The following is a 25,854-nucleotide window of genomic DNA, read 5'->3' as shown; positions in this document are numbered from 1 at the left end:
AGTAGAGGGTACAGTACTGTGAGTGGGTGGCGGTGAGAAGTTTACACAACTTTTGCTCCTGTGACTGTTCTTTTTTTCATTTTTTTCAGTTTATTTAATGTTTCAATGCGCTTTCTTTACTTTTATTTCTTTGCTCATATTTAAAGTGATTTTATCTTTTACGTTTTTACTTGTAATACGGTGTGTTGTTTTTCATTTGTTAGGAATTTTAATCATAATTTCTCCTTTTCTTTTTCCTGCAATAAAGAAATAAATCGCAAAAAATCCATGGAATTAGTTTCGTAAGGTCTTTGATTTTTTTTATAGTTGGTAGATGTTGGTGATTTGAAACGGGATATTGGGTATTTCAGATCAACGAATTTTCGAAAATAATATTTCAACTGAAAAAGTTTGTATTCAATAGGGAGAGCAGCAATCAATCAATCAATCAATCAATCAATAAACTTGGCTATGCTTCAATACAAAATGAAACTATGATTAATAATAAATGAAAGTACACTGTTAGTAAAAATATTAGGCTACTTTTGGTGGTTGCAGTTACAGATGCTGTAGGTTGTTACTATTGCAGCTCAGATTTGCTTTTCATCTATTTGTTATTACTATATTTTTTTTTAATAAATTATTTCTGTGATTGTTGTTGTTGGAATTGGAGTTGTAGTAGTTGTTGTTGTTGATGTTATTTTGGAGTAGGTCAGAATGGTTGTTGAGGCCGTCGGTTTTCGGTTTTCAAGTCAAGGCGGATTTGATGGAGATTTGATTAAAGGCGAGTTTTATTTCTGGATTAATTCTTTTCTTTTTTGGTTTGGTGTTTATATTTTTTTTTTAATGATGATTGCGGAAAAACAGTCAACCAATCAATCGAACGAATCAAGCGGCAGGTTCTCCCATTTGTGATTATTTTCTTGTCTGTGATTTCTCTAACAATTTAGTTTTAACTAGAGAGTGAATTGTATCAACTACTCAAAAGAAATGTTGGTTTATTTTAGAAGTCATATATGTGGATATTTTGAGGTATTTATGGGGAAAAAAGGAAAAGAATGGTAAAAGACATTTGATTAGCTTTCCATGTTAGTATCGACTTGAACGAGTCTCGTCGACTCACAGTCACACAAATACCAGAAATACCGTCTAGTTCAGCAAATCAAAAGTCAACCAGCAAACCAAAATCAACGAAATAATTACAATACTCGAAGGATATTCAATAGCATATCCTTTTTGACAGGCAGGCAGGCAGGCGGGCAAGCATTTGTAATTTAGGGAGACCAGTGTATCTAAGAAAACAATAATATTGGTGGATAGGGTGGTTGTACATTCAACTAAATAATAGTTAAAAAATTAAATACTAAAATAAAAATGCCATTTGGTACTTTGTTTTGTTTTTTTTTTTGTTTTTTTTATTTTTTATATATTTTTTTACTGGTGTTGGTTTTATATTTCGGTAGAAATCAATCTCAAAACGCACAAAATCATAATGGATAAGATAATCGGTAAACAATAGCACAAGTGTTTTAGATACTAGATACAAAGAATTAAAAATCATTCAGGTTTATACACAGCAAAAAAAAATCAACGGAGGCAACAAAAATGAAACGTAAAGTGCGCAAAGTAGAGGGGGCGGTACTGAGGGGCGTGTTTTTTTTTTTTCTTTTGGGGGTTTGGGGTAAAATACTCTTTTTTTTTTGTTGTGTACAATATACAAATATAATTCTAATTATAATTCCAAATCAATGCAAAAGTGTTGAGCTAACATTTCTATGTGTGTTCGCATGTATGTTTGACTCACTGCCAAGAAATTAATAAGCTTATATAGGTGATTTTTTTTTTAATATACATAAGTAACGATTATATCTGTTTTCATATTCCTCCAAAGCAAAACGAAAACTTTTGCTTCTTTTGCGGTGTTTTTGTATTTGTTTTTGTGTTTTGTTTTTTTTTTTCATTTTTAATGTATATTATTAAACAATAAGTACTTAAAAACAAAGTTGATAACATTTTCTTGTCGTATTCTTTTACATGATAGTAATAATAATAATAATATTATGGACTGGACTTTGACATAATATAAGAAAAGTTTCAATTTTATGTTTTTATTATCTTCAGGTTTTGTGTTTATAGTTTTTTTTTCTAATTTTTTTTTTAGGCAACAGAAACAAGCATAGCGAAAAAAATGAATTTTCGATTTGAAGAAAGCAAGAAATTATAAGGCATATTTACGATGAATTATAATTATAGTATTTATAGCTATAGAACTACATATTTTGTATTAAGTTTTAATTTTGGGGCGTGTGTGTTTTGGGGGTTGTATGTATGCATGTAGATAGTATTATGTCTGTGTGCGTTCGTTTTGTGTTTCCGGTTCCGTTTCTGTTTCTCATTCCGTTTCCGTTTCCGTTTTGTGTTTGTCAGAGTTGGACGACGAAACAAATATGCCGATCACTCATATACATATTTGTTGTCGAATTTATAGCACACACTTTGAAGAAATTAGAAATCTAAATGATTAGGTTTTGTGTCGACTTTTCACTTCTCCTGGGATTCGTTAATTAATTCACGATATTCACGATTATTCGTATCTCTGACGAGTTTTGCGACGCTCCAGGCATTGGCATATACAACTTTCATTATAATACAAAATTATCAAAAACTATAGGCTCTTAACATCATTAAATTATCGCGTATCGGTTTGCGTCAAACACAAAAATTCATCGATTTTCCCTTTTTTTTTTGCCATTTCGGTAACTATTAGAAAATGTTAACTAAGAAAATTTCACTAATTGTTGTAGCTGCTGCTGCTCATTCTCCGTCCGTGTGGTGGTCAGTACGTCCGTAAGTACGTGGCTTTTCGTCCGATCCGTCAGCGTAGTTGTGTGGTAATGGTGGTGTCTAGTCTGCATATGGGCCTGCAGCTTCAACGTCTTTAATTTGCAGTATATAACTAAAATTTCAGTATATAGCTTTTCCTCTTCTGCTGCTACGTTCATGTTTTTTTGGATGTTTGTTTCTTGATCTTTTCTTTCCTTTAATAATATTTGGTGTTGACAGTTTATGTTGTTTGTTTTGTTGTTGTTGGTTGTTGGTGGTTGGTTGTGGTATTGGTTGGTTGGTTGGTAGGTTTGTGTTTTGTTGGTTGAGTTTTGGAGAGAAGGCACAAACTTACTGTTCTTGAGGATCAGTGTCACTCTCCTCCAGCTCGCTCTTGTTGCGTCTCTTCTCGTAGATGAGAATGATGACGCAGAGAATCAGCACCTCAGCACAGATGCCCAGGAAAGGCCACAAGGCGGCGAATTTGCCTAAAAGGTACATTATTATTATTTATTATCGAATAAATATTCAAAAAAATTGCCAAATATCTCCAAAGCTTTGTCATTTACGTTTTTGGCACAAGGCCTGGCCAGCCATTAGAGACATTTTTTGGCCAGGACCTTTGGCTATCCGTTTATAATGACGAAGCAATGCGACATTAGTCTTTCCGGTGGCCGGTGACTGGTGGCCGTGAAGACCCTTCTATTCCGAGCCAAACTTACCCTTAACACGCACAGTTGAGGTGTCGGTGGCGAGTTCGATTTTCGTTCCGTATTCATTGGCCGCATTCCGGCCAATGCATTTGTACTCGCCTCTGTCCTCTAATGTCACATTCTCCAGCGTCAGGATGGCGTTCGGCACCTTGTTGTCCTCCTTCAGGACAAATCGGCCTGTGCTGTTCGTCAGCGTTAGATTGCCTGTGTGGTGGAGAGGAAATCGGACAAGTTAGCATTGCGATCGATCGATCGATCCGATAGATACTCACCAAAGGACCACGACAATTGTGGTTCGGTTCCCACAACGACGCAGGTTATCGACATCTTCTCACCCTCCACAACGGCTGTATTTGAAGGCACTCGTACAGCAACTTTGGCTAAAGGTCATAAAAATTACCAATTAAGATCCATGGATATACTTGTGAACTAGTCTCTACTTACCAATCACATTGAAAGTCTTGGACTCTCCTTCAAACTCACAACTATATGTGCCATCGTCGTTTGCATCCGTTTTTTCGATGATGAACTTCTTCTCGGGTTCAATTAATTTGAAACGACCTTTCAGGGAATCGACCTCCATCACATTGGTGTTGTTCTTTTTCCTTTAAAACGAAATGATAGTTGCTTAGATACTATACTCTGTGAGGGACCTTAATCTTATCGTTAGAGTGGCCATGCTGTACCTATCAGAGAAAGCCACTTTCTCAAGGCCTTCCTTCTGGTCTGAGCTCCTTTTGCCAATTATTCAAAGACTAATTCCGCACGCAAAGTTTGGCCCTGGCCTCAGGAACAAGAACCAAAGACCCGGACAGGTCCCGGAATGAACAAAAGTGTCATTACCATTACCAGGCCCAGGCCCAAACCCAGTCGCAGAGCTTGAAGCTTCTACTAACACTAGCCAGTCCCAGACAGGAAGGCACTTTTCAGTAACCACCACGTCCCCCCAGAGAGGCGCCACCAAGCCCATCCGACCCCACTCAACCATAAACACTCGCACAAAATAGGACCTTTTTATACCCTTTCAAGGGTATGTATGTTAATCTAAGCAGTTTGTAAGGAAATTAAAAAAAAAAAAAAAGAGCGTTTTTAGAAAATATAATAAAGAATACTATGTATTTTAAGATATTACTAACCTCTGTCTAGAAAACATTTCATATTTCAAGAGGTCAGGATACTTGAAGCTTCGGCTTGAGCTATTCTCTAGTCTTGTTACCAGGTTATGTCAGTCAAGCAGTCAGTTAGGCAGTCGGGCCAACATAATTAAGCAAAAGTGCTTAGCTGGGCCGTATTAAAATGATTGCTCTTATAACTACTAACTATGTGGGAAGCAGCCCATCCCAGACATCCCACATCCCACATCCATAGCGCAGTTTTGGGAGAAGGGTGACTTACCATATAAGTGGAGACTTCGAATCGGAATTCACGACGTTGCAGCTGAGCACCAACGGAGTTCTGATTTCGTAGAATTTCATTTGTTGCTCGACGTTGTCATAGTTTGGCACCAGCTTATCTGGAGATGGTATAGACGAATGGAAGGGATTAGTTATATATTAAGAGGAAGGCGGAATATCATTCTAAGTTTCAGATACAAGAAAACGTTTAGGTAAAGAACTGCTTAAAGTTTATTCTAAAAACTAGTATATGGAGATAAATATATGTATGGCTTATAGGAATAAATTGAGTTTCGAGCTTAAAGTATGAAAGGTAAGGTGGAGCTGAGAGTCTGAGATTTTTTGGTTAAATTTTATGTTGCGAAACAATGAAAGTTTTAAAATTTGTTTTTTGGTTTTTGGATACTTTCTAAATTGCTTAGCAGAGTAATAATCATAATAATAATAATAATAATATAGAAACACACAAGGTGGCTAAATAAGACTAAATAATAGGTGGAGCAAAGGATAAAAAAAATGGTATTCGTAAAACTAAAACTATAACTAAAAGATAATGTACTTATAAATAAAATAAAAGAGCATACATTTTGGTGTCAATCGAATTTTATTGATCCTGACGCATATAAAAAACGCATTTTTTTAAGAACTATTTTGAAACTTGGACTGAAATCAAATAAACTTCATATTACGCTGCAATTGAGATTACTTTATTGATTAATTACGATTATGTTCCATCGGTTGGGTATGTTTATATAATTATGGATAATTTATTCATGACAGTTAGCTGCAATGTAAGATAGAGCGAGAGTTTATACTTAATCCATGTACAGTTAAAGCTACACAATGCGATATGTTATCGATTCTATCGATATACAATCAAAAAGCAAAAAGCCAAAAAGCAACTCTGATTTGAAAAGACAGCGAAAAACGAAGAGAGAGAGAGAAAGAGAAAGGCAGTGGGAATCAGCGACTCATCACGTGCCGATTGTTTTGCTTTTTTGTTCGCCATATGAGGCAGTCACTGATTTGTAATCAGCTCGTAAGCCAAACGCTGCCAATTGTAAAGTTATGCGTCATCGCAACTGGCTGCCAATCAAGTTGAAATTGAAATCGTATCGTATCGTATCGGATCGAATCGAATTGAATTGAATCGAATTGAGTTGAGTCGAATCAAATCGGTATTGACGCTGCTGTGCACCTGCCAGCCTGTGTGTTCAACAATCAGAGTAAACAACCAAAGCGACAAAGGGACGAAGTAGAAAAAGAAACAAAGCCGGGGACACTGGGGAGACTTTCGAAGGAAAGCGAGAAAAACAAAGCAAAAAAGCAACTACTGCCATTACAACAAATGAAATCAAGAAAAAGTAATCGCTTGCATAAAGAACGAAGAGGAAGAATAAGCAGAAAAGACAAAGAAAAGTTTAAGCAAACAACTCAAGCTCAACTTAAAGGTGTGACCGTATGTGGGTGTAAATTGATTTGGTATATGTATGTATGTGTGAGTGTGGGTGTGGGTGGTTATGTGACTGTGTGTGAGAAGGAGCAACAGCGAGCTGTCAAAGTCAGACTGATTGAACGAATGGGGTAGGAGGAAGACGGCGAGAGATAGGCGGGCGATTAACGTTTAATTTAAAAACCACAACAACATCGAAATTAGACTAGCGAGGTGAATGCAATGGAGAGAGACGGACTGACTGAGCGTAAGACCAAGGGCGCAAGGCTGAATGGGGGCGAGTGGGGGATGGGTAGCGGGTAATGAGAGAGCGAGCAAGATGAGCTGGGTGTGGTGTCTTCAATGCAGTTCGAAAGAGACCAATAGCGGGGGGGTAATGGAGGAGCAACGATTGCAGGATGACACATGACCGCGTCCCCATTTTCAACTCTAACGGTTGTTTTTGGTAATTAAATCTCTTAAATGAGTAGGAGTACATAAGTAAGAGAACAAGTAAAACCGGTACAAAAATTAAGTTCTATCCAAAAAACATCAAAAAAAGCTTAATAACCGGTTAATACTAATTTAAAAATCTATAAAATTTATGGCAAACAATTGAAAATGGGAACAAGGCTGATTTATTTTCTTTTTTTTTTGCAATTTTTATGGTTTTTTTTTTAACGATAACAATTACAACGTTATCAGTTTCAAGAGGCGCGAGCGAGATAAAGCCAAAAAGCAAACAACAACAAAGTGGACAAGTTACAAGTAGAACATTAATAAGTGACTGTAATTGTGTGTGTGAGTGAGTGTCTGGGTGCGTGTCTCTGTGTGTGGGTGTGAGAGTGTCTTCATGTGTTTGGTTTTCGTGTCTGTGTATGAGTGGCTCACCCTGTTTGATAGGCAAGAGCGTCTGGGAGGGCTCAAGTAACTGACCACCACCCATCATCATGTGGTTAACAGCACCCATCATCACGGAGCCACCCCCAGCAGCACCGGCACTGCCACCCGCACCCGGACCAACACCACCCATCATGGGTCTTGTGCTGGTGGCTGCCGATATGGTGGTCTGCTCCCCGCTGCCGGATGGCGGCCCACCTCCCACCGCTGGCGGGACAAAGTGCGGGGCATATGTCTGGTACTTCTCGCTCTGGCCAAGATTCGGGTTCGGTCTGGGTGGCAGTGGCAGCTGGAAGGCGTTCAGCGTGTGCTGCGACTGCTGCTGCAGCTGCTGCTGCTGGTGGTGGGCGTGGTGGTGCGCCGTCGTCAGCAACAGGCTGGCTTCGGTGGCCCTGGCAATGGCAGTGGTGGTGCTATCGCTGGCGGTGGCAGTGGGACGCTGCCGCGTCTGATTGTACAATATGGTGGGTGGCTCTGGCGGCGCCACCGTGTGCTCCAGTAGATTTAAGCGTGGTGGTGGAAAGTCTGGCGGTGTGGCCGAGTATACCCGATGGATCATACCATTGTTGTTGTTGTTGCCGCTGCCTCCTCCACCTCCTCCCGCCGAAGGATGCCAGGGCATGGCACTGGAGACACTGGCATTGGTATAGGCCAAGTGCGACTTGTGCTGCTTATGGGACTGGTGGGGCATCTGGGGCGCCTGAGGCTGCTGCTGTTCTAGCCACGTCCGTGTGAAAAAATCATCCGCCGAGTTGGGCGTCAGCTCATCGATAGTTTGGTAGCCAGACTCGGTGGGTATGCCGCTGCCCTTGGTCTCCCTTACGTACAACATGTGGTAGCTCCCGCGGCGATGGTTGCACTGATAGCGTCCCTCGTGCACCTTGAGGGCGTGCCGAACGCTCAGGTGCGCCTCAATCTTGTGCTTCTCACCTTTGGCAGCAAGCAGAGTCACAAAGTCAGTCGGGGATTCCACCTCAAAACCACCTGCTCCCTTCACACAATATACTCACCCTCGATGGCGCTCTCCGCCAGGACATAGGCGTGATCGTCCCGCCCGTGCCGCAGATTGTGGCGCGTGATCGGCTCCCCGTTCTTGAGCCAGTGGATCTGCTCCGTAATGGAGATGATGCACGTGATGGCGAAGGGCTCGCCCACGAGCACCTCCCGATCGCCATAGTAGATGGCCGGCGTCAACTCGAACTCTGTGGACTCCTCGCTCAGGTCATTGGCTGCTCTCGCAACGAGAATCGAACGTTGAGTGGTATTGAGAGTGGGGTGGTTTCAGTGGGTGGGTCACACAATGAACTTACATACATAGTCTATGAGTTATGGCGCGCTGATCAACAAAATATCGATTCGAGTCTCGATTTTGTTAATCAGCTCTTGTAATCGATTGAAAATCAAAACACATAACTTGATAATCCAACAACTCAAGGAAAATAAACCAAAAAACGATTTTTTTAAATACACTCGAATAATAAGGCTACGTGGTGGCTTATATTATGTGTGTGTTTCTTCGCGTCTATATGGTATTTATTGATCCAGTAGCGATCGATTATTTGATTTCAGCGCCAAGTTGCAAAAATATATATCAATGTTGAAATTTATCGAGTCGAGATCGAGATCGTGATCGACGGGGGTATGGGGGGGGGGGATAGGAGGCTAATAAAACACATTTGCAGATAAAAAAAAAAAACACAAAGAAACCGAACGAATCGAAAACAAACTTAAACAAACCGATATTTTGTTTACGTAATATGGGGAAATCAACATTAATTTATGTTTTCATACATAATGTTAGTGTTCTTTTTCTTTACGTCAGTGGGTGATTTATCGTAACTTAATTGATATGATATGGTCAGCTATGGAAAAGTTACAGAGACAAGGAAATATATAGTATAGTATAGTGGTTATCTCTCCCAACAAACACTTGAAAGTTGAAAATATTTGTGTCAAGTCATGGCTTATTAATTCCTAAATCACCATGACCTATCAGTATCTTGTTTATTTTTTTTTATGAATAATATAAATACGTCAATGGAGGAGCTTTGTCTTGTGACGTTTCATTTTGGTGACAAATATTAAGTTATCTTTAATAACCGAGGCATGAGAATCCGGGTCTCGCCACCCGAAAGCAGTTAGAGCCCCAAACGATGACGTCAATGGCTGAAGGACTAGTTCGGACTGCATTCATGACGTACGCATTCACCGGTTTGAACTGCAAATGTCAACTCTGGTGGGGGAACTGTTCTCCAGTTCTCCATCTCTAGCTCCAGCCTTGGGCCTTGAGGCACTATATCTCTACTTGTGTATTACTTGTTGAATTGTTTGCGGGCGCGAAGCTATGGTTATCGTCAAGTACCTTTTTGATAACACGGCAGTGTCATAAATACACTTGTTATTGTGTGTGTCCAAAGGGTACATACGTATGTGTGTGTGTGTGTGTACTGACTGCCTGCCGGATGTATTGCAAAACGGACTGTCAAGCTTGATAAAAAGTAAACCGAAAACAGAACAGAGCAAAGCCAGAGTGAAAAAAGCATAAGCACACAATCTTATCAGCTTATTAAAACAGTCAGCGAGCGGTCGGACAATGTCTTTATCTTTCAGTCTTATCGCTGCCATGTCAACACACCCTCACGCATGTACGATGTACATGCATTCACCCACACAGACGCACCATACATAAGTGTAGTTAAATTATGTTTACGTCTCTTTTGCCATCTGCTGACATTTTCCTTCTGCTTTCGTTTCGGCTGCTCCTGCTGCTGTCTTTTGTTCTGTGAGTGGCATTTGAATTAACCCCCTGATGGCTACTATGATATTTATGATATTTTGTTGAATAAAAATGTATTTTTGCCTAAAGAGGGCTCTTCACATTAAAATAATCTAATTTATAAATAGAAATTTTTATTATTAGGGTTAAATATTATCTAATAAAATAGACATAAGCTTAGATTAACAAATTTCTTGTCAAAAAAATTATAATTATATTTTAATTTATTTCCCCCTGATTTATTTCTGCCATGGGTTAAGCTCAGGGATATGTATTTATTTCCGCATACACAGACACCGACAGACACGTTGAGACACGACAGGAGAGAGAAAGAGAGAGAGCGCGAGAAGAGAAAAAACAATGTTACATGCACGAGTCGAGCTGCCGCTAAGTCTCACCCACCTCCCCACCCACTTCCACCCATTTCCCCGCCCTTTTCTTGCCGAAAAATGCTTCTGTCACTTTGGACTGAGTGGACATGGGCGTGAAGAAGACGGCAATACGCAAAACATGCAGACAACAACAAAGGAAACCGAAATGGAGCATATTGCAGCCGGCAGAATCAGAATCAGAGGAAGAGAAGAGCAAGAGGAAGAGGAAGCCAGCGGACGCAGCTGAAGAAAATTATAAATTTATACAACACTGTCGCACACAGAGGCACTTACATACATAAATGTCTGTGTGTGTATCTACCCCACTACAGGTGCCAGGGCTTCCGGCTCCTCCAAATCAAATGAAATTATCCAAAAGATACGTTTTACATTTGCAAATAAAGTCACAAGTCAAAACGGTTTCATTTCAATTCAAAACACAGGACCACTGGGCGTATACTTGATGTGAATTACGTATACGCCCTGTTGTAGGTATACGAATGGGGGGCAATATTTTACATTTTTCAGTTAAAATATACAAAAACTATGGAAAGTATCTCAAATAATCTCACAAGTCGTTATATTATCATGCATTGGGCTCAAGGGGCGTATACTTGATATTTATGAGATATTACGTATACGTCATGTTGGAAGAACTTTAAACTATTTCTTGGCAAATATTTAGTCAAAAAAAAGCCAAATTTCAACGGGTTAGCAGCCCTGGTCTGAAGAACACACCTTAGAATTCCTTTTCGCACCCAACTACCCACAACCCTTTCCGGGCCCTTTTCGCTTTGTCTATATCGGTCCATCCATCGCTCGTTTTCCCGGCCCCGGCAAGCCCAAAACGTTTAACCGCCACGACGATGCCATTGCTGTTTGTGCCGCCACTGTCGGCCGACAAGAAATTTATGGTTTATTGCTTGTTCATCTAGCATAGTTTTTGTCGCATTCCCCTGCCAGCGCCAAGTGCCAAACAAATGAATGGGAGGGTGAGGGTGAGAGTCTAAAAAAACGCAAAACTAAAACTTTATTTAATCAAATTTATGGGACTGCCTCCTGTAGTCTGTGCAACACCTCTCCCTCTCGCCCCAGCACACTTGTGACACAAAGTCATCTGTCTTTGGTTTTATTGGCTAGAAGCCTACACAAAATATACTCTATACCCCTTACAATGATTGTATAAATATTATTGGATTATATTTTGCTTTAATCTCAAAAAATAGAGAAATATATAAATAGGTAAAAGCCTTTTTCCCAGTTCATTAGCATAAATGTGTCTAAATGCTAATTATTGCACTTGAACAACTTTGTTTTTCTCACAAGCCTCTGGCTTTTATTATTTTTTAATGAAGGCATTTGGGTTTTTCGTAAGAACACCTCACACACACACACATATAGCAAGTCAGATAAACAAATGACCGTCATGTCATTGTAGTTGCAGTGGTGGTCTTGTCTTTATTGCCGCTTAGCGTGCTGTTGTTTTTGTCGAAATGGTTATAGCCGAAAGCAATTAAAATAAAATTTGCACAGAGAATTCGCACAAACCCGCGAAAGCAACCACAAACTGCCCGAGAATTACACTTACAGCTTAGTACGGGAAGGGGGGGATACTACACGGATGATATGTAAGCAAAATTAATTAACACCAAGCTGAAATTGTTAATATGTACCTGTGAGCCCACTGTACATATTTTTGTTTATTTTTAGCGGACGTTGCGCACGTGAAAGCATAGTTTTTAAAGCACTGCTCCCCGTCCTGGCTGGCCATGGTAACAGCGCAAGCCTGTTCGAGGCAGGCGAGAATTTCGGGCGAAACTCCAGAGCTTTACGAAAATCTGATTTGTAACTTTGGGATAGTTTGAAAGTTGTGCCTCCCACTCACTGAAAATGCTTTACTTTTTCAGCAATTAACAGTTGAGTTTTTGTTTAAACTTTAAAATAAAAGTAAGCAGGTATTTACATTACAGGATAACCCAGTAAGCCTCAACTTTTATACTAGAGTTGAACTAGCGCCCAACGTGGGGCTGTGCTTGAAGCTTAAATTGGGTTTGGAAAGTATAAGTTACAATTTTAAAACAAATCCCTATTTGTCTATGGTCTACAGGATGACTAAGTAAGCCTAACATTTGTTTAACTGGCGTTCAACTTTATTGAGCTTGTAGCTTAAATATGATAATTGTTGTTATAATAGTTGTAGTACGCTATAGTTCTTTTTTTAAAACATAATATTAAACACTCAAAATTTCAGTTAGTATTAAAGAAAAACTAAGTAAGTCCTAACTCTTATAAGAAAGTTGAACTGGCGACCAACCTAACTCCGTTTTGTGTTGAAAACAAGTTCCAATCACTTTAAGGTCTAATTACGTAATCGTTCTCTTTTTAAAAATTAAAATTCAATACGTCAAGTGACTGGGCGATTGATTCAATTGTGTTGCCGAGCATCGCACTTGGGAGCATCCATCGATCGATCGAGGGAATGGACGGGTCAGTGAACGGCCGGCGATACGAAAAAGTTCATTAAGTAAATTGCATGGTAAATGGCAATTAGATGCCAAGAACTCGCTACACTTGACTTGACAAACAAAGGACAGACACAGACAGGCATACATAGTCGGAACTCAGCAAAACAAAGTAATTTAAATGGCGATTCAATAACACATCCCTACTGGAGAAGCCTCCAAAGATAATGGAGGGAGGATAACGTGTCACTTTTAAAATGCGCCAACTAACCATTATTGCGATTATTATTATCATGCTTATCATAATCAGCCAGAGATTTATAAATAAATATTTAAATACGCAGCCGAGTTACGCGGGGCAGAGCAAACACAGTGGGAGGGTGGCGGCAGGGGATGCCTTGTCAGCGAGTCATGTGTCTAGCTGGGTTGGCCTGTGCCTCTGTGTGCCTTTTGTGTGTGTGTCTCTGTGTTTGTTTTCCGAGGCCTGGCTGGCTGTATGCGTGCCCTGGCCGATGCCTGAACTGAGGCTGCTCCGCTGTAAATTGAAATAAAAAATTGTTTGTCTATTTTAAAATTAGCAAAAGCAACCAAAACGAAAATGCCGAGGCGCGCTCATACCGTGCTAACCGTGCGATATGTCTGCTCCCCAGTAGTGTGCCTCCACTGCTATATCCACTATCCTATACATATCCTATACAATATATACTATACTATGTGTATCTCTGGCATGCGATGTGCATGTTCAAAAGTTTGTTGCAGTTTAACCCCACAGAAGAGCTCTGGCCATCGACAGAACAACAAGACAGCACGCAAATTGCATCAGGGGATGTACATATCCCTAAACATATATATGTACATATATTTAGCCGGCAACAGTTTTATTTTCAGTTCCAATTTCAGTTACAACTTATTTTTATCGCAGAAGTTAGTACTTAACTTAAGGGACATGTACTTTATATAAACCTTAGTTTCAATATCTCCATTCCGTATCACGATTTTGTACTACACATCCATACAGAATCTTGTGAAAAATGGATTAAGATAAGGCCTACACACAGATTATATATATTTTAGACTTTATTTTACTATAAGGTAGTTGTATTATATTTTTTACTAATCTTAAAGTTAGTCTAATCTTATCTTATAATATATAGTCTTTAAAATATAACTTTCAGTGACTTTCCCTTTGGAAAATCTAGCTGGAATAGCCTTCCTAATTGCTGATAGACCGCAGATACTATAGTGGATTAAATAGTACAAATACAATCTCTACAGGCACATGTGGAATCGAAAAGAACTTGAAAAATGTTCTTCATTCATTTATCTTTCTGAGCATTGGTTTCTGGGCATTGGTTTCTGGCCATTGGGATTTCGTTTCGCCTGTTTTTTTTTGTTTCAACGAACAAATGCACATTTAGACGTCTTTAAAGAAAACAAACATTAACAAAACACTTGTTTAACGTTTTCAAGTATGTAGAAATAACAGAGGAATAGTATCTTGTAGGTGTGCGTCTGTGCCTTGGGTATTCTTGGGTATCTGTACATTAATATTTTATTTGCTTGCAGTTGGTGTGTCTAATTAAACGAAATAAACATGGTCTAAATTTAATTTCAGCCTCTCTAGCTCTAGTGGCGGTTTCTGGTGGCCATGGAACAGACGCACGCACACAAGCCACATACCCGGAACAGGAGCGAACTTGGCAACTAGCGGATACAAAGATACTTAAACGGTTTTATGCGATACACAATAATGACATAATACTATGGGGTGATTACATCCATCTCTTCCGATCCATCAAACAGACCCAGCCTGTATGTCACATCACATTTTAACATAAATGTCAAAAAATATGGCATTAATCTAAAATGAATTTCTAGTTAATTTGTTTATTTTTTTGATTGTCTTGTGTGCGAATGAAAATCATGACATGGCTGGGCATGCATACGTCACTGGCCTTCGGAATTGATCAATAAATATACATACATATAGTATATATCGGGTCCGCGCAGCATATGTGTGGCAGTTTGCTTAAATATTTCATTTGAATGCCCTGCTTTCGATTCCCCAAACGGGGATGGATGTCCGCCTTCCCGTCCGGCTGCCTGCCTTCCTGCACCATTTATGTCAATTATTATTGGCTTTGGCACAATTGGAAACAAGACGCAAATTGATGGGAAGAACCAAGAACTATGTATTATAGGAGATACCCCCATGTAGTATCAGTATCACTACAGCCCACGTATTTAGGTACGTAATACCATAAGCAGTTGCCAATTTATTTATGTATTTATGGGGGGGATTGTAAAATAATATTGTTCGTTGGTTCATTGGTTCGTACAGTGGATTCTGATGGATGTTGAAACGCCTTTTAATTGATAATTGTTCAACCAATTGTTGTGGAAATTGCCTTTTTTTATCGCTTGTACTTTTGGACTTTGGAATAAAGAGCCCCCTTTGCTTATCAGGAACTGGAACTGGACTCTCCGATAAATAAATAAAAAATCCTTGAAACGCAGTCTCAACTTCCTAGTCAAGCATTGCTAATATATTTCTCTAGAAATACTATAATCACAATGGAAAAATACCTCACTCTTGGGCCGTCTGCACTGGCTTTTCGTGGAAATAGCGACAATAATTCCCAGACAGTCACTCAAAAAAGAAAATATTTGTGAAAAGCAGAATGAAAAACGGAAAACTGTGTGTGTGTGTACATCCCGCTCTTACTGGCGCTGGTCAGGTCAGGGCGGGGGGTGGCTGATTGATTGGGCGGCGTAAGGGTTGCGGAGAAGGAGGTGCGCCCCGGGGGGGCGAAGCAAAGCATTTTCTTTGGTGACGTTGTTGTGGAGACTCTCTGCTTTGCTTTGTTGCTGTTTTTCCTTCTTTTTTTTGCGCTACTGCCGATGAAAAGTCAAACACCCAGCAACAACAAAGGCCTGCGGGGCGCTGCTGGCAGACAGTCAGACATTCTCAGATATATATACCCACATATATATATATATACACTCTATATATATGTATATATACAGGGGGTATGCACAGTGGGGCATACGCAATTGTCTCTAAGTGCGAATAAAAACAAAACACCGAACAAAAGATGAAAAACGAAGAAAAACTTGACATTTTCTCGGCGGAAAAGTGTATATCTTTAAGAGCACAGAAATCAAGAGAAGGCTAGTCGAGATCGAGATACATATATTTTTATTGTTCTCACGCAGGAAAAAAAAAAGTCGGAATAACACTATGTTTATTTTTAAATATAATGCTCTGCCTATAACAAAGGCAAATATTTTCACGCTATATGTGTGATTGTGATTGTGATTGGGTCTGAAAGGTTCGCCGAATGTGTGAACTTTAAGCTTTTATCGGGTACCTGCTAATAAAAGAGCAACGGCCATAAACTTGACGGTGGGAGAGGAGGGGGCCTCTGAGGGGGGGGGGGGGGGGGGGGCGATAAATAGATAAGAGCGTTAGGGTACAACTTTGTTTTTGTTCTGCCCCGGTTTTCCTGCCACTGATGATTCAGTAAATTAGCAGGGCAGTGCATCCGTGCAGCAGTGCAGCAAGGTGCACACGCATTTGCCTACACTGAGAGAAAAATCAGTCTCTCCCCCATTCGACAAGGTTTCCGCATTTGATTTATACGGTTCGACTGGTGTGCGTCATAAATGTGAAAATTATAGTCAGATTTTGCGTCACTAGACATCCCAATTAAATTGGCAAATCTTCTGTCTAGTATCTTTTCTCAGTGGACCAGACCCGCACTCACAATACCTCGTATACTATACACGGACATATTTAAGGACGTGCCCTGTTTAAGCAACCATTATCTGGCACGGCCGGAAACACAAGGCGACCTCCATACCTCCATGGTAGCAATACTGGGAGGAGCAGTGTAGTTTATGTGCCACAAGCAGTCAAAAGGCAGAGTTTCGTTGCAATCGCTGGTAGTCCAGACAATGTGCAATCAAAAGAGAGGAGGAGTGGGAGTGGGAGTGCCACACCCATAGAAATCTGAAATGCCAGCCAAGCCTTTCTTTCACCATGACGCCTTGCCTAGGTCCCTCCTATCCTCTATGAATATACACCCCACCCGAAGCCTGGCTACTCGACGACATTGAAAGGGAAATTACATTTCATGTTTATTGTCTTAATAAAAATAATGTTTTTGCAAAAGAGGCAAGCAGGCAGGCAGGCAGGCAGCCAGCATCAACAGCCAGCACCGGGCAGCTCCTCACACCTGCACCTGCCACTGGCCCGTGCCACAAATCATGTCAGAACCAATGCAAAATGCAGAAACCCAAGAGAATCTGTGCCAACTGAACCGGCCAGTGATTCAAGGGAGTACACAAGACCTCTCTTTAATAATTATTTTTTTGCGGGAACTTTTCAGCAACTCCAAGTCCACTGTGCGCAGAGGTCCCTTTGTTTGCTTAGCTTCCTTCTGCTGCTGCTGGGTGAGCCGAAATTTAAATATTTGACATTTATTAATGTAATGAAAATGTCATTAAATAAACATGGCGAAATGGAACTGGTTAGCCAAATGTGCGCAGTCAACAGCCGAAATTAAAAACACACTTGCCACTCAAGGCATTCCACCTGCTCGGCTACATACATGTGACATGAGACCTAGGGACTAGGGACCCAGTATGTCAGAAGGGGGGGAAAGCAGGCAAGCTGCTCTGTTTGAGGCATTATTTTAGGACTTTTCGCACATAGCGTAGCCAGCATAAACACCTGGACAACACGTGGTTTTTCCACCGCCAACGGCAGGCAGAAAATAGCTTTGAAGTGGCCTGTGAAAAAAGTGTGGGGGAGACAATGGAATGCTACTTTATATTGGCTTTTTATCTGTCATTATTATTCCCTGGCCCCCAGGCACCAGGCCGACTGAAAGTGATTCATGTACAAAGTACTAAACATATATGTATGTATATGTATTCTATAACTGGACTATCCCTGGAGGGAGCTTTTGTTTTATTTTGTTGGGGGAAAGGGTATTTACGTAAACAATTAAAGAGATCATATAAAATGCCAAGCACCAGGAAAAGTGTTTTAAAATAAAGACTAAACTTCTAATTCCCTTTAAAGATTTAAAAAAATAATTGTTAGACCTCCTCGTACTCGTACTTCGGCATAAATAATTAAATAAATCAATCAGAGTGCCTAATAAAGACATGAAAATAGCCTTAAATTATTTATGCCCTGCCTGGCTATATAGAGACCGTTTGCAGTGCATTTACCACGAATACCCTCAATCAACTATGAATAAAAGCTGGCTGGCTGGCAATATGAAGCAAAAATGAAACGAAAAAAAACTCAATTAATACACCTTGAATGTGAAAATAGCTGCATGGGGCTAAATAATGTACAAAACAAAACAAAATCCGCCAAAAAAGAATTAAAATTCATGAACATACGTAAGAATTGGTAGTGAGCCAGACCGTCCGGCCGTCCAACCGACCCACCGACTGACCGACCGATGGATGGATGGATGTATGGAATAAAGTAGAGAATAGGTAAATGGATAGTATGCATAGAATAATAAATAGATGGAACATCACCGTCCCGGCCATCCTAGCTAAGCCCCTGGAGGCGGTGGGTGGTGGGGAGGTGGGAGAGCGTTCCAAATGTAAACAAAATGCAGGCCGCCGGTTCCTATCTGTATCTGTATCTGTACCTATAGATGTATCTGTATCTGTATCGGGGAATCGGTTAATCGGTAAATCGGTTCGTTTCGGTTCGCTTCGATTCGGGTCGACTGAAGTTAATATAAACAAGAATCGGGAGGGGGGGTGGATGGGGGGAAAGCAGAGACAGGCCGTAATTATTGAACCGCATGTAAAATCGTCTTAAAGTTAAACAAAAAAATTCTTCAACATTTTCCCCAACTGGCACACAAAAATGAACTTGATACTCTTTGCTGGTGCTGCTGTTGTTGAGCTTCCACTACTACTGCTCTCGCTTTCCCGGCCCCAGGTCCGCTGGTCCGCACACTTTGCTTTTCGTTCGCTTCTTGCAATTGTGTGGAAAATTGAAAATCAAATGAATGCGAGCGCGGGCAGAGGGAAAGCTGAAGCAGCAGAAGAAAAGCGTACGAGGGCCGAAAGTGCGAAAGGAAAAAGCATAAGCAACATTGTCGATGGCGGGCAGCACAGCACAGCACAGAACAGCAATCCAATCCCAAGTCTAACCAAGCCAACAATATGAACTATAAAAAGCAACACGAAAATATCAAAGTCCGCTTGAACCAAAGGCCAAAAACTGTAGACCTCGTCCATGCCCCAGTGGGTGGCAGGAACAACAATGGGGCGGCAAGGTGGCTGCTTTGCAATATGAAAAGAGAATACATAAAGCTAAGCCAAAAGAATTGTTGGTTGTAAGCTATATACGCCAGCCAATGTCCATTTCGTGGCTTGCTTTAGAGCAGAGAACGTGTCCTGATAGTTTTTTTTTAGTCCTTAATAACAGGAAATCTCGTACCTAGTTTTAATTAGTATTTTCATACACCTGGCCAAAATTTAAAACGACTTTAAATGGCTTTTAGTTATGGTAATGGCTCCAACGATACCTGGGGATACCGATATATCGTGCCCCGACACCTGGTCACCTCCTCTTATCCAATATTTCTCACCGATATTGCTGCTAGCGATGGGAGAATGGTGGGTTGGGAAAGAGTGAGGAAAATCTCTATCCCTTACTTGTTGGTGGGTCTTATAATAAAAAGAAATCTCTTACCTAACATTAATTACTATTATCATACACCTGCTCAAAAAAAATAGATATCGATCACCCACCTGGTGAAACGATACCTGGTATCCAATGTTTCTCACCGATATTTCTACTAGCGATGGGATGAAGGTAGACTGGGAAAGAGTGAGATAAACCCCTCTCCCACACGTGTGAGGAGGTTTTAATATTAAAAACGATCTTACCTAGCATTAATTAGTACAATCTAGTACACCTGCCCAAAATGTAAAAGACTTCAAATAGTCTCTAATTATGCTAATGGCTCCAAAAGCATATCGCATGCCCCCATCGTGACACGATACCTGGTCACCTCCTCTTATTCAATATTTCCCACCGTTATTGCGGCTAGTGATGGGAGGCAGGTGGACTGGGGATAAGAGAGGAAAAACCCTCTCCCTCACGTGTAGGTGGTTTTGTTCTTTTTTTGGGGGGGGAGAGAAGGGGCCAATTAGGGCCACCTTCAGTTTGAAGGGAGGGATCCCGATGGGCGTTGAAGTAAACCCCACATACAACCTGCGGTTTGCTTTCTTTATTTTTTTTTTGTTATTTATTCCTATTTTTTATCCATTTTTGTTTTGCTTTGTTGGGTTCTGTTCTATTCTGTTTTCTGTTTTCCGTTTTATGTTTTCTGTTTTGCAATTTCTGCTATCACAGCTGCAGTCTGCACATACATTTTCAATATTGTTTTTGGGGTTTGGATCCCCCTGTGGGGCTCTAGGGGTCTGGGGGTCTGCTTATAGGTTAAAGGGGCTTTCTTTTGTTTATTATTATGCTTATTGTACTTGGTGCATAGATGGTTGTTGTTATTGTTGCCTTTATTGATATTGTTGGTGAAGTGGTTGTTGTTGTGGGGGGTGGGGGTGGGGTGGGGTCACCGTGGGGTTGTACTTACCAAGTGATTGAGCATAAACCGCTAAAAATATCGAGAGGAATGAAAGAGCGCTAGCCAAGAATTTTGCCTCCATCTTTGGTATTGATCCGTTGTTGTTGTTGGTGTCGGGTATTGTTGTAGTTATTAATTATGCTGCTACTGCTGCTGCGCTGCTGCTGCTGCTGCTTCTACTGCTGCTGCTGCTGCTGCGGCTGTTGCTGCTGCTGATGTTGTTGTTGTTGTTGTGGTTGTTGGGTATGGTGTGACTTTTTGTTGTCAAATTTTCGTTATTTTCTTGTCATTTGCATTTATTTTTTATTGTTAATTTACTCCGTATTATGATTGATTTTTATATCTTGTGGTTGTTGTATTTCTTTATTTTTATTTTTATTTTATTTTTAATTTTTTTTTTTGTACTTTAAGCTTAACTTACTAAATCATTATGGTAAATTTGAAGTTATAAATTGATGCTGAAATCTTGACTCTATTATGCTAAGTGGTTTTATTTGATATTAGTTGATGCGGCTGATGTTGTTTGTTGCTTTTGTTTGTTTTGGTTTTCCTTTTTGTGTGTTTGCTCGAGTACGAATTTTCATCCAAGCTCCTCTTGGCTCTATTCTTCTCTTAATTCATTTAGCTATTTTTTTTTTCATAAATAAAATGGAAATTTAATTTTCTTTCAACATTTTTGTTTTGTCTTTCGTTCGGTTTTAATTTTATGCTTTTTGCAAAAACAAAAACAAAATACAAAAATTCAAATGAAAATTCAGTGGAAAATTCAAGAGAGACAAACGAGAGAGGAAAACTTTTGAAAATACATAAATTTCAAAAATAAACAAGGTGAAAGGGGGGGTGAGGAATCAAGGATACTTTAGCCAACAAATCCAAAAAATGAAAAGCAAAACGAAAGCCGAACGAACAACATATAACATTCAACTAAATGCGATTTTTATGATTTTTTTTTCGATTTTTTGTTTTTTTTTTTTTTTTTTTTTTGTTCTAGCCGCACACGTGCTTGCCACTTAAGGGGAGCGGGGGTGTGTTGCTTATTCAACGTTAACTTTCACAGCTTTTATTTTCACGCACTGACGGGAAAAGCTCACACCGACACCCCACATACGCATATCATCCGAATTCTGTCCCAGTCCAAAAATTTTCTTTCTTTTTTTTTTGTTGTTTTTTTTTTTTTTGCTAGCAGAACCGAAAAAGAAATTATGGCACGTTGACGACGAAAATACTATTTTTTCTGGCTAGACACAAAAACGTAAGGCAAGAGAGAGAGAGAGCAAGTGAGAGTCCGAAGAAAGGTGAGGCAGAGTCAGGAGGCAGAGAGGTTATGATTTTTTTTTTCACTCAAGATGTGCGCAACAATTCGAGGATACTCCTGTTCTTATTCGCTAATCGGACCTACTAGGCTAGTCGGTTGTACTTTTTGGTTACTACTATGGAAAGCGACGGCGGCGGCGGACACACGGAACTCAGATAGTGAGCGAAAAAGGCACTAACGGGCCAGGCAGAGCGAACGGAGCGAACACAGCGAATTCGACGAGCAGACTGAACCGACCCCACTGTGGGCGAGAGTAGCCTCCTCCGCCGCTGCCTCAGCTGCGGTCGACGCTGGGCAGCGACGTCAACGCACAGTGATTTCGGTACAGTGATATAGACCCTATGTATATAGGGCTTATCTAAATAGTTGAGCCGTTATCTTGACCAGGCCGATTACGAGTGGCCAACAAGAAGAAGGTTGCTTGGAAACAGGAATGTGGAGTTCTGGGTTTTCTACTGTAAGGATCGAACATTCCTCAATCGAACTATGAACCCAAACAATTGATATTGTCAGAGAGAGCTAAATTGATGTAGATTAATTGATAATTAATAAAAAACAAATAACATTCCATTCCATCTCACTGCATGACGTCAGCAGTCTGGCTGATAAGATCTTGTATATTCTTCCAGAACCTCGTATTGCGGATGAGGAACCTCACAACTATTTCGAGTCTTATCAACTGCGACAAAAAACAATGATTACCCAAAAAAAAAATATATAAAATTATGAAACTAAAAATTGAAACAAATAGCTTCTTAAAAATTGTACTTTATTGAGTTTAAGATTTCACAACTTCGTGACGTGACTGGGAATACTTCAAGATAGCAGCTTCGAAATCACAGCAACAGTCACTTATTGTTTACCGTTAGACGACGTGAGGGACGGCAGCGGAGTCCCGCATTATACATAACTTAGATAAAGCCATAATGCAGTACTTTGAACAAATACTTTTTGGATTAAAACACTACGGCTACCGAAGAAGATAATAATACATATTTCGTTATCTCAGCCAGTCTCAGGCCCAAAATATTATCCGACTGACCCGTCCCGTCGCTGTCTCGCTCGGATCCTCCATCTCGTTCATAGTCCCGTTCATAGCAATCTCATCGACGCTACTAGTTTGGGGCGGTTCGGTTCGGTCCGCACATGAATTATCCATCTATTTAAACAGAACACTTTGCTAATTCGGTCTGGGCCTGGGTCTGGGTGTGTTAGGGGGGGAGGGTGGTGTATTAACGGAGGTGAGGCGGAACAAAAGACTAGGTATTGTCTGGTCATGCTTATGCTGTTATGTTGGCCAATTCTCCCAAACACACAAATATAGCCAGAGGTGCCAGAGTCGGCACTGTTTTGGGTCCAATAATCGATCTAATATTCGATTGTTTCAATCGATTTCTAATCACACTTATGTAGAGCATAAGAAGAAGCTGAAACCAGTTTCTATTGTGGCACTTATGTGGGGGGCACTGGTTGAGGCCGTAGTGGCATGTTATCGATTGGGGAGAATAAAAAAAAAACAATGCTATCGATTTGCTGCTAGACTCGAGCCTCGAGGTCAATCGAATGCTAAATGTTATGGCATTTGTGGGCCAGCAGCGAGTGCGCTATGTGTGTTTTGCAAGCATTTCTGCAAAAGTTTTCTTTTCCTTCGCGTTTTATTGGCAAACTTTGAGCATAAACACTTTGGAGACAAATTGCCCTAACCGCAGAGCAGCGCCAAGAGCAGCGCCGTTCGAGAAAGAAAAGAGCAGCATAACGTCATCGTCAGCCATGACTCAGTTTATTTGCTCTCTCGTACACTCATACTCACACTCATTCATTCGCCAGCCCCCCCACTGACCATCCCCCCTCCCGCGTCGAACATTGACACAGTGACACGCAGATAGATGCTGTTTTGGGGTTTGTGGCCAAAAATTGCGAAAAAATTAATAAGCCCGACTTTAAACACCCTGGACTGATGGAATGGGGCGCTAATTTAATTCCTTTAATTAAAAGCCTTTGAGAAATATGCTTCTCCCCTGCCCCGCTGACGCTCCATAACAATCAAGTTCACGCGCCTGATGGAGAACTCGGCTTCGTGGCTGGCCAATAAAGTTCATTCAAATGACTTTATGGCCGGCGCGTGTGTGTTTGTTGATGTAGTCATTGATACAGTGAGGATACTTCTTAAAGGACATCCTTAAAAGGAGATCTTAGAGTTCCCAACTCCAGAAATGACAGGAATTAAGAAAACAAACTGATATCCATTCATGATAGAACTTGTTTTCTAGAATAATTGAGAAAGAAAACTTTTATCCATTCAGGATAGAACTTGTTTTCTAGGATGAGTCAAAGTTCTTTTTAGGCCCATTACCACTGTACTCTCAGGCCTAGAAGTATGCAACACAGTATAGAAAACCTACCACGGAGAAAGCTCTCAGCTGCTTCTGGCCATTTAAGACGTTCTATTAAGCCGAGTGCCGAGCCCCGAGAGCTCACTGTATCGATGTTGATGTCGGTGTGTCATGGCAAGCTGGATGACGTGATTGTCTCCTCCCAGCTCTACTCTTCTTGCTCTTCTCGGCTATCCTATCCACTCTCCGCTCTCCGCCCGCATATGATTAAAACGGCAAAACAAGATAAAACTCGTTGGAGCAAAGGAGCTGCTGCTGCTGCCGCCTTTCTTGCTTGCTGCTGTTGTTGTTGTTATTGTGAGGATAGGCCCTGCCAGTGGGTCAGTGGTAGATAAGGGGGGATGAGCGATTTGGGTGGGGGGGTGGCGCAAAATATACGCATGACACTCCTTGCCGCCGCACACTCACGCACACTCGCAGATAAACGCGACACATGGACACGAGGTCACTCACACAGGCACTCCACCACCCGCACAACCGCACTTTCCCCCCCACATCCCACTCCGCCACCCACCGTGCACCATTAAATGTTATTAGTTTATTTACAGTTAGGTATTTGAAAAGTTCATGTTCTGTATTTCATACATCATACATCGTACATCATACATCACGAGACACACACACACACAGGCACTTGATAATTTTTGGACAATTGGGATTTTTTTTTAATTTTCGGCTTAGGGTGATAGGAACGCGATTTTCTTTCTTTTTCAATGCGATGGGAAATGGGATGGGGCTACTCCTCGTTTTTCCCATTTTTCGCTTTTCGTTTTTCGCCGTTACGTTTCGATTCTTGCTTTTTTTTTTTAGCTGCGATGACGACAGCGTGCGCGGCGGCGCTTTTTTCGCTGCTTTTGTCTTCAATAACATTTACACTTTGCACTATTTATGTAATAGTTTTTCGATCGGTGCACGGTGTTTCATCTCAGATTTTCGGTCACTGGGCTGGTGGCTGGTGTACGATACGAATTATGTACATTTTTCACATTTTTCCCCGATGATTTTCCTTTTGTGTTTTACTACCAAAGAAGAGAACAAACTACCAACACACACGCACGCACTGTCCCTCTCTCGCTCGCACACGCACACTCACACACATGCACCGCTCAATGACGAAATTCTTCGCACGACGTTGACAACTCTAGGTTCCTAGCTCTCCCAGCTCCTCTGCTGTGTGGGGTTCTCGAGAGTATCGGAATTTGTGTGTGTGTGAGAGAGAGGTACTGGTGTGCTTTTCGACACAATTTTTGCGTTGGGCAACCTAGCACCTTTGATTTCCTGGCGATTTTTCACATGTTCACCGGCCGCGGGGCCTCACACTTTCACCGCTGACGCACGGAACGGGGATTAAACTCTTCGATTTGCACTCTTTATTGCATTTACCTAGCACACAAAACACAAAAATTCGATTTTTTCCTCGCTGATATTTTCACGCGAATGACCTTACATCACACGCATACGATACACACACACACACAGACAACTGACGGTGTTACCATTGCTGGGTGTCTTCAGTACCGCACAAAAAAATACCAGAAAATCGATCTTGTCGTACTTTTCAACACTAATCAAGGATAAAACAATTGGTTCCATCTCCAAATTCTACCGGTTATGTAATTTATAGCTCTTTTTTTTTAATATTACTCGGTGGTAATAGCTTTTAAA

The 25,854-nt window shown here is 40.8% G+C and overlaps 2 protein-coding genes across 4 annotated transcripts; both read right to left on the bottom strand.

The window, feature by feature from the left end:
- Positions 1 to 1,867: 1,867 nt before the first annotated feature.
- Positions 1,868 to 25,670, bottom strand: Bsg (immunoglobulin domain-containing protein Bsg). Of its 3 annotated transcripts, none has more exons than XM_043213813.2 (7): positions 25,573 to 25,670; positions 20,491 to 21,106; positions 4,911 to 5,028; positions 3,960 to 4,120; positions 3,788 to 3,895; positions 3,525 to 3,719; positions 1,868 to 3,290 (listed from the first exon to the last, which is right to left on the bottom strand). In XM_043213813.2, the coding sequence occupies exons 2-7, from the start codon at positions 20,561 to 20,563 to the stop codon at positions 3,154 to 3,156; spliced, it is 792 nt and encodes a 263-aa protein (XP_043069748.1). In that variant the 5' UTR covers positions 20,564 to 21,106; positions 25,573 to 25,670; the 3' UTR covers positions 1,868 to 3,153. The 3 variants fall into 3 exon arrangements, with proteins under 3 accessions (XP_043069748.1, XP_043069746.1, XP_017107137.1); XM_043213811.2 differs by having other exon boundaries at positions 20,491 to 20,961; positions 25,573 to 25,660; XM_017251648.3 differs by having other exon boundaries at positions 20,491 to 20,901; positions 25,573 to 25,660.
- LOC138925719 (mastermind-like protein 3) lies at positions 5,040 to 8,522 on the bottom strand (the record flags this gene model as incomplete). The annotated part of the gene is made up of 2 exons (XM_070276855.1): positions 5,040 to 8,171; positions 8,252 to 8,522. Coding segments are annotated over 2 exons (1,521 nt in total), but the record flags the coding sequence as incomplete, so codon positions are not given.
- Positions 25,671 to 25,854: the final 184 nt, after the last annotated feature.

This window comes from Drosophila bipectinata, chromosome 2L (assembly GCF_030179905.1).
Source record: "Drosophila bipectinata strain 14024-0381.07 chromosome 2L, DbipHiC1v2, whole genome shotgun sequence".
In the NCBI taxonomy this organism is placed as follows: domain Eukaryota; kingdom Metazoa; phylum Arthropoda; class Insecta; order Diptera; family Drosophilidae; genus Drosophila; species Drosophila bipectinata.
This window is presented reverse-complemented; position numbering and strand designations above follow the sequence as displayed.

Excerpts from the sequence above, each read along its gene's own strand:
- Bsg (XM_043213813.2), bottom strand. The coding sequence starts at position 20,563 with ATGGAGGCAAAATTCTTGGCTAGCGCTCTTTCATTCCTCTCGATATTT. Across the intron at positions 3,720-3,787 it reads ACAATTGTCGTGGTCCTTTG|GCAATCTAACGCTGACGAAC; the intron begins GTGAGTATCTAT and ends TCCACCACACAG. Across the intron at positions 3,291-3,524 it reads CTCAACTGTGCGTGTTAAGG|GCAAATTCGCCGCCTTGTGG; the intron begins GTAAGTTTGGCT and ends TGTACCTTTTAG.